The sequence below is a fragment of the Lolium rigidum genome, chromosome 7 (assembly GCF_022539505.1).
Source record: "Lolium rigidum isolate FL_2022 chromosome 7, APGP_CSIRO_Lrig_0.1, whole genome shotgun sequence".
NCBI classification, from domain to species: domain Eukaryota; kingdom Viridiplantae; phylum Streptophyta; class Magnoliopsida; order Poales; family Poaceae; genus Lolium; species Lolium rigidum.
In genome coordinates, this window is record NC_061514.1 from 287,918,027 (window position 1) to 287,932,315 (window position 14,289).

Here is a 14,289-nt window from a genome sequence, read left to right on the forward strand (position 1 = left end):
GCGCATATTTGGGGAGCGTCGGCGGAGATGCTATAAGTAGTGATAACTTCGATAGAATGCAACATTGGTGTCAGCCACCAAACGTCCAATCACGCGCCATCAAAACACAGAGAGGGGTAGCGCCGCCGGCCATAGATAGATTATTTTGCAGAGGGAAATAGGCAGGCACCCTGTACCGGCCTCTGTGTTCTTCTCCATTGTCAGCGTTTGCTTCTGCATTTCTTTTTTTTACCGTTCGTTTGCTTCTCCATCATGCAGTAAGTCTATTGTTGGATCGCTCTATTCTTCTGCCTTGCGCTAAATATATTTGTTTTTTCTTCTGAATGTCTCTTATGCTATTTGCGTTGTTAGAGTACTTTATGAATTTGATTCATACAAGTACTATTTCATTTTATTTAAGTTGATTCACATGTGTACAACACTTCATATCTCACTTTGATCCATTACTAGAAAAGACCTGCGTTATGCTAAATGGAGTACAAGACTGTCGGCAGCAGTGAAATCAGTACACTAATTCCAGGTAGGGACAAAATAGCTTTTTATAGATTTTGGGAAAATAATTTGGCATGCCCCTCTCACGAGGCTATAAACCCAGACAAAGGACTACTCAGAACTCGGTACGTTGTTGAACCGCAAACCACCGACTACGATGGCCATAGTACACAAAGAAGGAACACCTAGCACTACGAACTGGTATTAAGGAGAAAGATGTTATCCCATTAAACAATTTAGACTCAGTCATTGCAATTTGCAAGTAAGCAAGAATCAATTTCTCAACTCGGCTGGCAGAGCAAACCAGGAGACAGTAAGAGCATCTCCACCGGCGCTTCCAATAGCTATATTGAGACTCTAGTGAGAGAAAACACTCGTACCAACGCTCCTCAAAAAGCACCGGCATGTTTTGTTGGCACTCCCAAAAAGATCCCTATGTTAAGGGTTTCGATTGGGGGCACCGGCACCAAATTTTCGCTTAAAAGATGCTAGTCAACCGCCGTATAGGGGGCGCCGGTGTGGAAACAACATCGCCAAATAAAGAATGTTCTGCCAATGCCCCCCATACAGTAGTGCCGGCGCCCCTGCTGGCGCCTATTTTGGGGAGGGGGGGGGGGGACACCGGTGGAGATGCTGTAAGAACTTTCGTTTATCACTTGAGTCAGCGACCAGAATAAATAGCCGTAACGTGCATAGTCTTTCACCAATCGCTTGTGCAAACTGGTTTGCACGGCAGCACAGGCATGGCGTATGTTCAGAATAAACTACAGTTTTCTCTTGGAAGGAACAAAGTAATGCAGTAAAACCTAGAAAAGGGTGCAAACAAAGGCAGAAGTACAGAAGGGCACAATTTCCCCCATTTATAACAATACAGATATTGAACAGGATGGTCTCCATACTGATGACGAGACAGATGATTTGTTCCAACTGGAAGCTCCATAGCCAAGCCTTATGCAGCTTGCCTTAATTTCTGTGTCTTCATCTTCAGTCGGTCCATGAACTGAGAATTAGCCTTAAGCCTCCCTTTAACATAAGCATTTCTAGCATCATCGGCCAACACGTCCGCTTTCATGGCATCTTCCACAAGAGCATACAGTGTCCTCAAGCAATCCTTTCTGTTCTCCTCCCGGTGATCAAATCTGCAGAAGTAATTGAACTGTTATCTACAAGTAGCAACAAGTGATGTTGTAAGAGTACTATCCAACCTTCTACCTTTTCGATGAAATAAAACACAGTGGCTTTTTGCGTATTCTTGAAAAGAAAAGAACGGAAATGAAATGAAAAGGACTACCATCCTGAAGTCTGCATGTATGATAAGCCGAAGAACCTTCATCTTAATAGGGTTTTTCACCATAACACATTTAAACCAAAATTTAATACTCCCTCCGATATCCATAATAAGTGTCGTGGTTTTAATTCAAATTTAAACAAAAAACAAAGGCACTTATTATGGATCGGAGGGAGTAGCATTCTTAACTGTTTTCTGTATCAAAACATCAGCTTATATTCGCCAAAGCAGAAATTTTAAGCATACCTAATAAGCACCTTCAAAACTGAGCGGACACCTATCAGCAAACCTCACTGCTAAGTGCAGAGGCAGCAGCAAGATAGAGATCGAACCAAATTGACTTACTATGTCGAGAATGTTGAACATGGCAACCAGAAAATATAGGATTCCAGAACAGATATTATTTTCGCTTAACAAGTAAAGGAATGTGTACTTGGTTAACCATGTTTTTTTTTGCATCTGATAATTATTAACAGTTGCAACCTTCATCTAACGAATGTTTCATTTTACAACCAGGATGCAGAATCTGTCTGCAATTTCAAGCATCAACTATAGTCAATGTTATATTAAGGCACAGATGCATCTAGAGTAAGTACACTTCTGCAGACAGTATAAACATTGGAAGCAGGATCATTGGGCATACCTTTCACTGGTTATTGTAAGCTCATCTTTTCCTGAGTTATACCTCTTTCCAACAACCTCACGTAGTCGACGGAAAGCATGCCGGGAAAGTCCCAGTTCCTTGACAGTTACACTGAGTTTAACTTTCCTATTTTTGGGATGCCATGCATCACCACCAGGAGCAAAGACAATAGTTGACTCCCACCTTAGAACAGGTCCCGCACCAGGTGGATCATTCAGCTTAACACTCTTCTTATCTTGTTCGGAAAGTTCATCAACAGTTGGTGGCTCTGCTTCCATTAGTTCTGTGCACTCTGAGACCATCTTATCCTCAAATTCTTTGAATAGCTCATAAGCCTGCTCAGGTTCAAGCTCCCCCCTCTCGCACATGTCCCCCAACTCATTAAATTTGGCATCCACCTTTTGCTTTATCTCATCTTGATGTAAATATAGCATATAGAAAAGGAGTCAAAAACATATCAACCACAGAAAACAAAATTATAGAGAATATCAGAAGGGCACAGACACAGTATATACAGATATGACAGTATGCTAAGGTATGCACACAAAAACCAATTTGGAGGATCTTCATATCTAGAGGTAGGTACTAACCTGCAGAAGTGAATAGCTAGGGTGTTTGCAACTACGCACCCGATTGAAAGCAAACCAGATATAGCATGTTAAAGGGGCCACATATCAGGTAAAGATGTGCATTGGGTTGACAGGATATTGCCAGTATGCTAATCTGAATGAATACCAACTCTATCTTTATAAAATAAGCATATGAAAATAGGTCCACCATACCAAAATTATCTACAAATGCACAGAACAACCCTCGCCCCCCCTGTTTAGTAGAAACAGTCCATCTGAAGACAAGCATACTGTGCATACACCTACTTTGTGTGCCCAGAGACGCATAAAAAACTAACAACTCTCACAATATGGTGCTAACTATTTTTAAGGAAACTCGCAAGGCTTTCGTACCTATAGTTTTACATGGCAAACAACCACAGAAAAACTGTCAATCTTTTCATGCACCATGTATGTGCACTGCTAATCTTGAAAAGTTCCAGAAAATTACGAACCCAAATGAAGATAATTCATTTGACTGATATAAACATTTGGACTCATTTTGTGAATTGAAATGAAAAGAACTGAAACCTCTGTAAAAAATTGTATTATTGAACATATGTGCAATCTCATTAAACAATAACCACTTCATTAAGTTTTTGCTGTAATTTGACCCCAACTGGCAAACCTGAAATACTAAGCCAAACAAATCTAGATATCCTGGAAGTAGTGTGACAAATAACTCTTATTTCTCATTATTTTGTTGAGAATATAAACTGCTCCATCCATCCTTTAGCCCCAAGTTGGTCAAAGGAAACTAGTACATTCTACCCAAGCAAATTAAAGATTGTAGTACTTGCGAAAGATCTACTTCATTGGTATAACCTAGAGGAAGTGGGAAACATAGATTCCACTGACCAGGTAGTAGCTTATCCCAGTGTAGCATGTCCTCGAGGATATCCTCACACTCCTTCATGTCACCGAGGCCGCTCTCCTCTGTTGCTTCCTTGACAACTTCATCCCACTTGGTCTCATCCATGTCAATCTCATTCAACCTGCATTCCGCAAAAAACTCCTGCTTGCCCTTAACTAGCTCGGCCTTCACTTTACGGTCGCGCTCCTCCGATGATTTCTTGACCATGGCGTCCCACTTGGCGTCATCCATGTTGAAGAGCTCGTCCTTCCTCATCTTCTTCTCGACATGTTCCCTCGCGTTGTACAGGTTGGGCAGCTCCTCGTCCGTCTCGTGCATCTCGTCGAAGTCGGAGTCGAAGTCCTTGTCGTGGACCACGGGGAGCGGCTGGTCGCGCAGCTCCTCGATGAGCTCATCGTCGGTCTCGCTGTGCGCGTCCGCGAGGCCCCGCTGGAGGAGGGCCTCGGCGACGGACGCTAGCTCCGTCTCCTCGTCCACCTTGTAGTACGCCTCCAATCTCCGCTTCAGCTCTGCAACCAGAGGCATCGGTAAGAACAGGTGCAGAAGATCATTATATTTTTCAATATTGGTACACATGATGTCATGGCATTGGAAGAGCAGGCATTTTTCAAGATTGAGTGCAAAGTGCTTCTGGGCGGGGCATTTGGTCGAACGGATGGCAACCTAGCTACCGTGTCCTTCAATTCTGCCACTAGAAAGTGAGGAAATGCAGGCGGCAACGGCATTTTTACGGGTGGCGCATTTGGTCGAGCAGGAGGCGCCTGCGCGGATCTGTGGTAGAAGATGATGGTGGTGTGCGAGTGGCGACAGGCAAAAAATGCAACTTCTTCCGATCTGCGGCGGCGCGTTTGGTCGAGCTACTGGTGTTCGTGCGGCCGTTGGGTCGACCAGGGTTAAGATGTTTGAAGAAGGTACCTTGGTTTGGGACGTCGGCCAAGGACGGAGGAGGAGCAGGCGGTTGCTCGGCGGCCGGAGGAGGGGTAGGCGACGGCTCTGCGGGCGGCGGCGGGGCGTCGTCGGAGAAGAGGCGCCGGGAGTGAAGGAACGGGAGGTTGATCTTGGTGGTGGGGATGCGAGAGAGAGGCTGGGATGGGCGGAGGGTGTGGGAGTGGCGGTGGAGGTGGGTGAGGAAGCGCCTCATGGCGGCGGCCGGGAGGGAGGAAGAAGAGGGCGGCCGATCGTAGAGAGTGTGGCTTTTGGGTTCAGGGTTTCAGGTGGGACCAAGTTGGCAGTTGGAAAGAATCTGCTGGCTTACATGCGGGTCCCATGGGAGCCCAAAACGATTTGAGGGGCGCCGCAGAACCTAGAACTAGAAGGCGAGGCGAGGAGCTCGTCCCCATCCTCCAAAAATTTGGATTCCTGCGCGTCTAACCCGACATCATCTCAACGAATCTGTGAGGTACAAGCACCATATCCATTTGCATCCTTCCCCATAGATTCCCTTGCAAAATGATGGCAAGATTTCGGCCGGCGTGAGCCTGTGAGGTACCCTGCCTAACCCTTGGACGAAAACTGCAGACAACCCGTTCGACGAAATGCGCAGGACAAACACCAAACACCCGGGTCCACACCGCCATGCCGACAAGACGTCCCGTTCCGTCGGCGAGGCCGCGGACCGCCTCAGCGCCCTCCCGGACGCGCTGCTGCACCACATCATGTCCTTCCTCAAGGCGTGGGAGGTGGTGCCGACCGGCCTCCTCGCGCGGCGGTGGCGCCACCTCTGGGCGTCCGCTCCCTGCGTCGACATCCGCGCGTGCTCCTCCGGACGCGACGACGCGCCCAGCGAGCTCCGCGACTTCGTGAACTGCCTCCTCCTCTTCCGCGACGTGTCGGCGCCCGTGGTCACCCTCCGCCTGCGCTCGAGCGACGAGTACGACGAGGAAGCCTTCGACGACGATGACGCCGACACGTGGATCATGGCCGCTCTAAAGCGCAGGGCGCAGGTTATCCATGTCGTTGGACATCGCAAGTTTCCCGCGCCGTTGGACGGTCTCTCCTTCGTCTCTTGCTACCTCAGGGTCCTGAAGCTGTCGTACGCCAGGCTCGATTGCACGATCCTCCGGCAGCTTTCTTCTGGCTGCACGTCTTTGGAAGAGCTGGATCTCAAGGACTGCATGGTCGCGGGCACTCGGATCGAGTCTGCCTCTTTGAAGACTCTGATCATGCTCAAGTGCACGGTCAATCTGGACTTCTCCGTTGCTGCTCCGAACCTCGTGCTTCTGCGCCTCATCACACCTTATGTCCGAGTTCCGTCATTTCAGAACCTGGGTTCGCTGCTCACTGGCACCATCATACTTGACGACTGCTTCTTGAGTCCTGATTTTGAACACGGCAGCGATGATGATGATGACGATGAGTTTGGTGAAACCACTGATGATGATAATGATAAGGTCGACAACTACAAGATTGGATACGGACGTGGGTTGCCTCCAAAAGGATATGAGCTTCATGGTTACAAGGATAAGTATGGTTATGGCAGTGATATCGACAGCGATGAGAATACCTACAAAAAATATAGTGATATTGCAAGCGGCTACCTTGGCGATGGCCAGAATTTCAGCAAAGAGGGCAACTATCATGACTATGGAGGGAATGATGGATGCAATTATAGTACGGTTTTAGGTGGCTGTAATATTCTTGACAGCCTTTCGAGTGCTACCAGTTTGGAGTTATTGGCTGATGCTGGAGAGGTATGTATAGGCTATCACCTGCTATTGTTGATATCCCTCTTTCAGTATGTATATATATCCTGCTTCCTATATACAGCCAAAGTTATTTATACAGAACAGTTGTTCTCCTGATTTTCCTGAAAAACTATTTGTTCCCTACACTAGAACACTGAGTGCCCAATTAGTATACTTCTGATTTGCAATATTAAAATCTGGTTACCTCTAGCTTAGATATGGAAGTGTGTAGCTTTAAGGTGTCACTGTTCATCAGTTACTTTTGAGTTTTGAGGTGACCTCAGCCATCATTTCAAATGATTACAGTTTTGGGTATTATTGTAGCTATATGATTTTTTGGGTTTCTTCTCTCCGTATTAAATAATTCCCTTGCATCTGTATGCCAAATATGAAGTTAATGCAGATTATCATTGTTCTTTGCTGAATACTCTCTATGTATGCATTATGAAGGTGGTTCTGAGTAGGGAACTGAAAAGGTGTCCAACCTTTATCAACCTGAAGACCTTGTCCCTCGGTGAATGGTGTATGGCTACTGATTTTGATGCATTAATTTTCTTGCTGCAGCATTCACCTAATATAGAGAGACTTTTTCTCCACCTGAAATTGGTATGTGTAGTTACATATTTGTTGTATGCTACCTGATTATTGAGACACTTTGTATAAGTCTTGTGTACCCTAACCTGATTATATATATATGACTTGTAACAATTTTATTGTTCTGTAAAAAGGACTTCAATACCAGAGAGCCATCAAAAACCGGCATTGAACTGGAGGAGAGATCATTTACGTGCAATCATGTTAGAATTGTGAAGATAAAATGCTCGAAGGATGATGTCAGAGTCCATATGTTGGCACATATGTTCATGGCAAATGGTATATCCCTTGAGAAGATATATGTCTGCCGCAGTGGGAGTGCTTGTGAGTCAGACCTTCTCTTCATCTGTGGTTTCATATTTATTTGTGTTATCATCATTATGTACTTTATCCCTTATCAGGTTACCACCACGTTTGTGAAAAGATAAATGTGGTTAAATGGACATCTTGTCAGACTATTCTATTAAGTGATGAAAAAGCTACTCAGTTGACTCATCCATTATCTGATTTTGTGCCAGATCTTCGTGACCAGCAGTCCATGAAAGATCTTGCCAAGCACGAACTGGACTTCTGGGGGGAGTAACTGTCAAGCATCTGATAGGCAAGAAATTAACCATGATTTTTGTGTGATGCTGAGGTGTGCTTTCAAAGCCGTGACATATATGTTGGTATTCTTGGTGGAGAAGTTAGAATGTAAGATTAAGTGTGGAATTACGTATGGCGATCCAATTGTCAGAATGCTCTTATGTAGCGCGAGTTGAGACTTAGTAGTAGTTTGCCTTTTATGTAGTCTGCAGCGGATCCTTCTCGTTGATGTTTTCTGTGGGAAAATTATTTGCTTGTGTGGAGACATTGTTGCCTTTTTGTTTTGACAGGGAAGACACTTTTAGCTTTCTTTTGGAATAGCTTGAATGTTCCAATGTGCTGTTGCTGAGATGCGGATGCTATGCTTCGGTTCAGTCATTTTGTGGGCATGATCAAACACATGGAGGCGCGGAACTTGGAAGAGTGCGCCTGACATCTTTTTCGATAATGGACGTTTTATATTACTTAATAGTTCAATATTACATGCGGCCATAACTGAGATGCATGCAACCCTACAAAACCAGATGTCATAAAGCGAAAAAAAAGTTATCGGTGAGTACATAAACGCTCTGGCATCCATCAGGTGGATAGGGTGGCGTCTACCCAGTGTCAGTTACAAAGAAGGCGTCCTTGCTCGCCTACATTTCCCATTGAGCAGGTTTAGTGATGGCATGGTGGTGCTCTGTGTAACGGCCCCAGAAATATCCATATTAGATTTTGCTTGTTCTTTTTATTTTATGCATCATCATGCATCATATCATCCATGTTTTTTTATTAAATAAAATTATTTTATAAAACCTTCCCTCGTTTTTCTTTTAAATAAAACCCTAACCTATCTAACCCTAACCTATCTAACCCTGGGCCTTCTCTCCCCCCCTCTAGCCTTTTCTTTCTACCCCAGCGGCCCACCTCCCTCTTTCTTTTCGGCCAGCAAGAGCAGCCCAACCCAGCAGTGGCCCATCTCCTTTCCGGCCCAAGGCCCGTACCCCTTCGCACATATTTTTCTCCTCCGTCCTCGTCACGCAGGAAAGCGACGGGAGGAGCACGTCGATGGCGTGACCCGTGGTCCTCACCATCGCGACCACCCACGCCTCGCGCCACCTGCTTTTCCCCTCCTTAAATCTCCCCTCTGGAAACCCTAGTCACCCCTCCTTTCTCCCCCTCGAGCGCCGCCACCACCTCTGCTTTACCCTCTTCTCCTTTCTTCTTCTTTGTGAGCATGCCCGTGAGCTCCTCGCCGGCGCCCCGTCGTCTCCGGCCTCCCCGCGCCAAGCCAACGCCACCGTTCGACGTGCCTCGTCCTCCTCTTCAACCTGGTGCAAGGAATCGACCTGGAGCTCTACCAATCAAGGCCAAGCTCGTCGTTTCCCTTCTCGACCATCGGCAGAAGCTCGTTGATTCTGGCCGCCTTCGACCTCCCCCGACCATGCCGAGCACGTCCACATCTTCCAGGTGACCGTGCGCATCTCAGAGACCTCCTTCCCCTTTCTTTTCGTTCTCGGTAGCTCTGCCCACGTTGACCGCCTCTGTCCGCCACAGATGCTCCCCGTCGGCGGAGTTCCGGTGTTCCGTGAGCGGCGCGACCACCTCCTTGTTCACCGCGACGAGACGAAGCCAACACGCCGGGCCTCGCTTCATGTGCGCCCTGCACCGCCCACACGCGCGACGTCTGTCTGCGGTGATCACCGTGGCCGTCTGGAACGTGCGCGGCATCGACCTTCCGCCGAACACCTTCTGTGCAGCCTCGCATGCTTTGCCAGCTCAGCCGCCATGTCGTCGCTGGGGCCCCGCTCGTCAGCCGCTCTGGCTAATCCTGTCCCCGGTGAGAAAACCCTTCAGAGATCAGATCTGTTCCGTTTCGCAGAAACCCCCCTGCAACTGTTTTTCATCAATCTGCGGTCCTTTCCTTTGACGGATTTGCTGGAAACCCCCTACAGCTTCCGCCTCGTCAGCTGCCCGGTTAGCAGCTCTCGGTCCCGCGCGTCAGCCGCTCAGGCTAGCCTGTGTCTGGGTGAGAAAAGTCTTCTCCTTTTCTCTGTTTTGCAGAAATTCCAGAAAATGTCTATATTTTGTAAATGCATATATTCCAAACTATAAATCCAAATAAAAAGTGTTATATATGAAAATTGATCAGAAAAATATGAGGAACATGAATATGCCATCCATTCATCTGTTTGCATCCCGCATCATGTCGAGACGTGATAGTTGTGCATTTCACCTCACATATATGCGGAGTATTTCGGACACCGACTAGGTTTTCCCCGCTCCGTTTAACATTGAAGTAGCTCACCCCTGCCATGTTATGCCATGTTAACCACCCTTTAATTTTGTCGGCAGAAATGCAACTCCAACCTAATTGTTTGTCCAGGGTTCCGACTCTGATTAATATGGATAAGTTGCTTTGCACCATCCTTGCCATGTCATGCATATCATCTTGATCATGCTGGATCTTCTTTATCCGTAGTAGTAAGACTTGCATACGTTGTGTGTTCCAGCACTTGCTTCTTCCCGGATAGGATCGCGAAGTGGTGTTGTGAGATACGACAAGACCTCCGGATGTTCTTCGACAATCTTTAACAAACAAACATTTCCTAAACTCTTGTCTCTGCAGGAGTCGCTCACCTATTTTATTTTTCCTTCTCTCTTATGCTAGCCTTGAGTTGCGTTCTTGTCACGTGTCCTATCCACTTGTTACCTCAAGCAGCCCATATTACATACACCACCCTCCTACAGTTGTTGTTTGGTTATCGGGTCTGCCTTGCGAGTCGTAGTGCATGCTAGTGCTGTTTATATCTCGTTACCGTTATTGTTATCTTATCGGGTTATCTGCTGGGAGGTTATCACATGCTACATTAGTTGTTGGAGATACATATGCTTTACTTATCTATTAACAACTAAAATTGTAAGCAGTGGCATCTGTGAGCCCCTTTGCGAAAGCATCGGAACTTTGACTCGCTAATGTCCCCTAGGACCCGAGTTCTTGTTATCTGTTCCGAGATTGAGCGCTCTACCCGTACGTGGGGATTACTACTGGGACCCCCTCACCCATTACCTTTTCTCAAGTCTGTTGAAAAGGGGGCCACAACCTTGGTTTTATTTGCTCATATGCACGATACGCACGATTTACTTCTTGTTGCCGTCGGGTGTTTATATTCTGTACTGTACTGCATAATTGCTAGACGACTTATCTAATGCTTGGCCGTTAGAGCCCGCCTAGACGCCGACGCAACCCTGAGTCCGCTTCGGAGTGCGGCCGAACTTCGTTACGGGTAGCTTAGTGGGGTGGCTCCCCTAGACTTTCTTGTTGAACTGAGAACGGTTTTGTTGTGAGACTCCGCCGTAATTAAGCGGATTCGAGCATGCGTATGGTTACATTTGGGCAATCCCTGCAGGGTGCATCTTACCGATAAGCCGCGTCTGCGGTTATGGACGACTTGGAATTGTATAGCTCGATCATTGAACAACTTACACCTTTATGTTTGTTGTTAGTAATTTGCTAATAACTTGCGTAGTAATATAGCATTACTACAACGGTTACCTAATAAAACTTATCAACCGTGTGAGTGCCTTTGTTAGTACTTCTTCCTTTGTGAAGGGGGAATGCATCGTTTGTGTTATGTTTGCGGAGTATAGAACTATTAGTTTATGCGCTCTCTCACCTTCTCTGATAGACGAATGTTGTAGAGTGTCTCTATAGATTTTTAGTGCTTGCACGCTGCCGCTTAACCCCACCATATTTGCATATGACGTTCCTCTTGCGTCCTCTAAGTCCCCTGCATGCCTCAGGTACAAAGGACGACTAGTTGACAATGCTTATACGTCTTGAAATCTTGTTAAGTACGAATCCGTACTTATTGCTGCTTTGGGACATAACCGGGCAGGTACAAAGACATGTTCGATGAAGACGATGTTAGCAAGGTTACCCTTCTAGTTTGGTCTGGGTAGGGTTATGGACGCTATCGTTTATCTTCAGGACTCTTAGTCCAATTTGTTTCTTGTCCGTACTCGGACGTATTCGATCTTCTGTATGATTTGGATCTTTGTATTGTATATTTGTATCTTGACTCGTTGGAGTCCTTGTTGTAATATATGTTTCTTGTGGACTATATTGTAATCCTTTTGTAATGTTACCGCTCGTGTTAATTCCGCTGGCATCACGTGTGTGATTTGTCGCGCACGTCGTGTCGGAGGGCGTCTCAGAATCGACATCGTGCGGATTTCGGAGGGATAGCTGGAATCCTCATGGTACCGGTTCCGGGGCGTCACACTTTAGGACGCGTGGAAGACCGATCAATAAAAATACAAAATAGAGACAGGAAATAATGGGAGAAGGAAAACTAAAATTAAAAAGTTATGTTCTACAAATTTATTGAATCTAAAGAAAAAATTAGGTAAATAGCTTAGACTATACAAAAATTAGAAACAGTGTGTAGTAACACTTAATTTAGTGACAACAGGAAGACTGACAAAGTTTGTGTAGATCGAAAAGTAGAAAAGGGAGAATTAGCAAAATAAATGGAAATTTGGAAAAATCTTGGAGTATTCTAGTAAAATAGTGAAAATATGTTAGTTTTAAAGTAAAAGTTAGAAATTTTTTTTACAAAATTAAGTGTTTCCTAGATTATTTTATATGTACCAGCTCCATATACATGTTTTCTAAACAAAAGTTATTTTTCCCATATCCCCGATTTTAATGTCTTTGGGAATACTTAGCTAACGCCTAACGATGGAGTATCGTGTATTGGAAGTTGCTGTGTGGAAGACCGGTTGATAAAAAAATACAAAAAAAATTACAGAAAACAATGGAGAAATGATTAGAAAGATTCAAAATTTTGTTCTATGAATTCGATTAATGTAAAGAAAATATGAGGGAAATAGCTTAAACTATGCAAAATTTAGAAACATTTGTTGGCAACATTAAATTTATTGAAAACATGAATATTGGTAAAAATATGTTTAAATAAAAGGGTTAATTATTGGTTTGCCACTACACCCCGCGCAACACTCAGTTTTGCCACTAGAGCAGAATGGTGCTCAGTTTTGCCACTAGTCTGTGTGCAACGACTCGTTCCGTGAGTCTGCCGTTTCATTCAGGTCAACGTCCTTGACTCGGCTGTTTCAGGTGGGACCAGGCGGAGACGCATTTGAAAAGAGGACCGTTGCTGGCCGTTTCACGTGGGACCCACAAGGCAACCGTTGGAGCTCAACCCCATTTAAAATCCCTGATCGCGCGGCGGAGGTCGCAGCGGTGAGAAGAAATCGACGGGGTTGGAGACGGTCCCTCGCAGAGGTGCGGCGGGGGCAAGTGAGAGGGCCTTGTTGACGGGGAGCGCCGCCGACGGCGGGAGCTGCGGAGGGCGCAGCCGTCTGCCAGAAGCACCTCACGGTTCAGATCCCGCGCCACCTCTATCCATGTCTTCTTCTAGCTCCCGTGCCACCTCTCGGTTCGAGCTTCCGGTGCACATGGAGATGCCGATCCTCCTCTGTCCGCGGTGCCGGGCGCCTGTTGATCGGAGGATTTCGCGCACACCGAAGAACACCAATCGTCCGTTCTACGTGTGCAGCAGCGAGAAAGGGTAAGAATAGTGGAAATTTCAGTATTTTGTGCATAGTTTGTGCTCAATGTGGTTGATCTCTTTCGTGTGCTTGCAGATAAAATGCTTCTTCGTTTGGGTCGATGTTTTGCTCCAGACGCTGATGAATCAGCTGCTAGATGAGCACGAAGAATGGTTGCCCATCTTGCCACAGACGACACGGGTCGCCGCGATAGCTAGTGCAGAAGAGACGCAGGGCGGAGCACGCATTGACAGAGAGGTAGCTTTTGAGCTAAGGTGGATGAACCAGAAGATTAGAGAGCTCGAAGATCAATCAAAAATTTGGAATTACATTTGTGCATTTGTAGGTGGTATTGTCATCGCACTATGTTTAATGTTGACATTGTATGGAAAGGCATGACTTTGTCATGAATTTGTGATGAATTTGTAGGCTTCAAACTGTATGAACTTGTAAGCTTGAATTTGCAAGCTTGAAATAAATAAATCTGATCAAAATTCGATAGTGGCAAAGATTTGGCTTTGGGCAGATGAGAAGGGTGTTTAAAAAAACGGTGAAAAATGAACAAACAAAAAAGGGTGCGGCCGGGACTCGAACCCAAGACCGCTTTGTTTGGTAGCGTGAAGGATTGCTCGGTAACCAGTGGGGTGATGGACACATATTGAAAAGCAAAAGGAAGAAATCTAGCTAAAGTTAGTTCTAGTTCGTGACTTGGTTTATGGTGTAAGGACGCATATGTTTGTTCTTTGTGTTTATGCACGCTGCTTAACCAAAAAAAGGGTGCGTCTTTGTTATTTCAAGCATTACGTGTTTGTGGTTTAGGTTGGAAAAATAATCAAACAAAAAAAGGTGCATCTTTCTATTTTTGCGAGGAAAAAAGGGTGCATTTATCTGATTTCAAGCATTGCGTGTTTGTGATTTTTTGTTTCATACTTATATGGGTACCCTACTTATATAACATTGATGTC

The 14,289-nt window shown here is 45.7% G+C and overlaps 2 protein-coding genes across 2 annotated transcripts; one reads left to right on the forward strand and one right to left on the reverse strand.

The window, feature by feature from the left end:
* Window positions 1-1,199: 1,199 nt before the first annotated feature.
* LOC124675940 lies at window positions 1,200-5,080 on the reverse strand. The gene is made up of 4 exons (XM_047212027.1): window positions 4,821-5,080; window positions 3,890-4,414; window positions 2,424-2,838; window positions 1,200-1,631 (listed from the first exon to the last, which is right to left on the reverse strand). Exons 1-4 carry the CDS (start codon window positions 5,044-5,046, stop codon window positions 1,442-1,444), a joined length of 1,356 nt encoding a protein of 451 aa, XP_047067983.1. The 5' UTR covers window positions 5,047-5,080; the 3' UTR covers window positions 1,200-1,441.
* A 360-nt stretch (window positions 5,081-5,440) lies between these two features.
* On the forward strand, window positions 5,441-8,049 carry LOC124672927. The gene is made up of 4 exons (XM_047209080.1): window positions 5,441-6,595; window positions 7,040-7,195; window positions 7,318-7,507; window positions 7,702-8,049. The coding sequence occupies exons 1-4, from the start codon at window positions 5,441-5,443 to the stop codon at window positions 7,764-7,766; spliced, it is 1,566 nt and encodes a 521-aa protein (XP_047065036.1). The 3' UTR covers window positions 7,767-8,049.
* Window positions 8,050-14,289: the final 6,240 nt, after the last annotated feature.

Coding starts and splice junctions, on each gene's coding strand:
- LOC124675940 (XM_047212027.1), bottom strand. CDS start 5,046: ATGAGGCGCTTCCTCACCCACCTCCACCGCCACTCCCACACCCTCCGC. Junction 2,839..3,889: donor CTGGGATAAGCTACTACCTG/GTCAGTGGAATC, acceptor ATTTACATCAAG/ATGAGATAAAGCAAAAGGTG. Junction 1,632..2,423: donor CTTACAATAACCAGTGAAAG/GTATGCCCAATG, acceptor TTACTTCTGCAG/ATTTGATCACCGGGAGGAGA.
- LOC124672927 (XM_047209080.1), top strand. CDS start 5,441: ATGCGCAGGACAAACACCAAACACCCGGGTCCACACCGCCATGCCGAC. Junction 6,596..7,039: donor TATTGGCTGATGCTGGAGAG/GTATGTATAGGC, acceptor TGCATTATGAAG/GTGGTTCTGAGTAGGGAACT. Junction 7,196..7,317: donor TTTTTCTCCACCTGAAATTG/GTATGTGTAGTT, acceptor TTCTGTAAAAAG/GACTTCAATACCAGAGAGCC.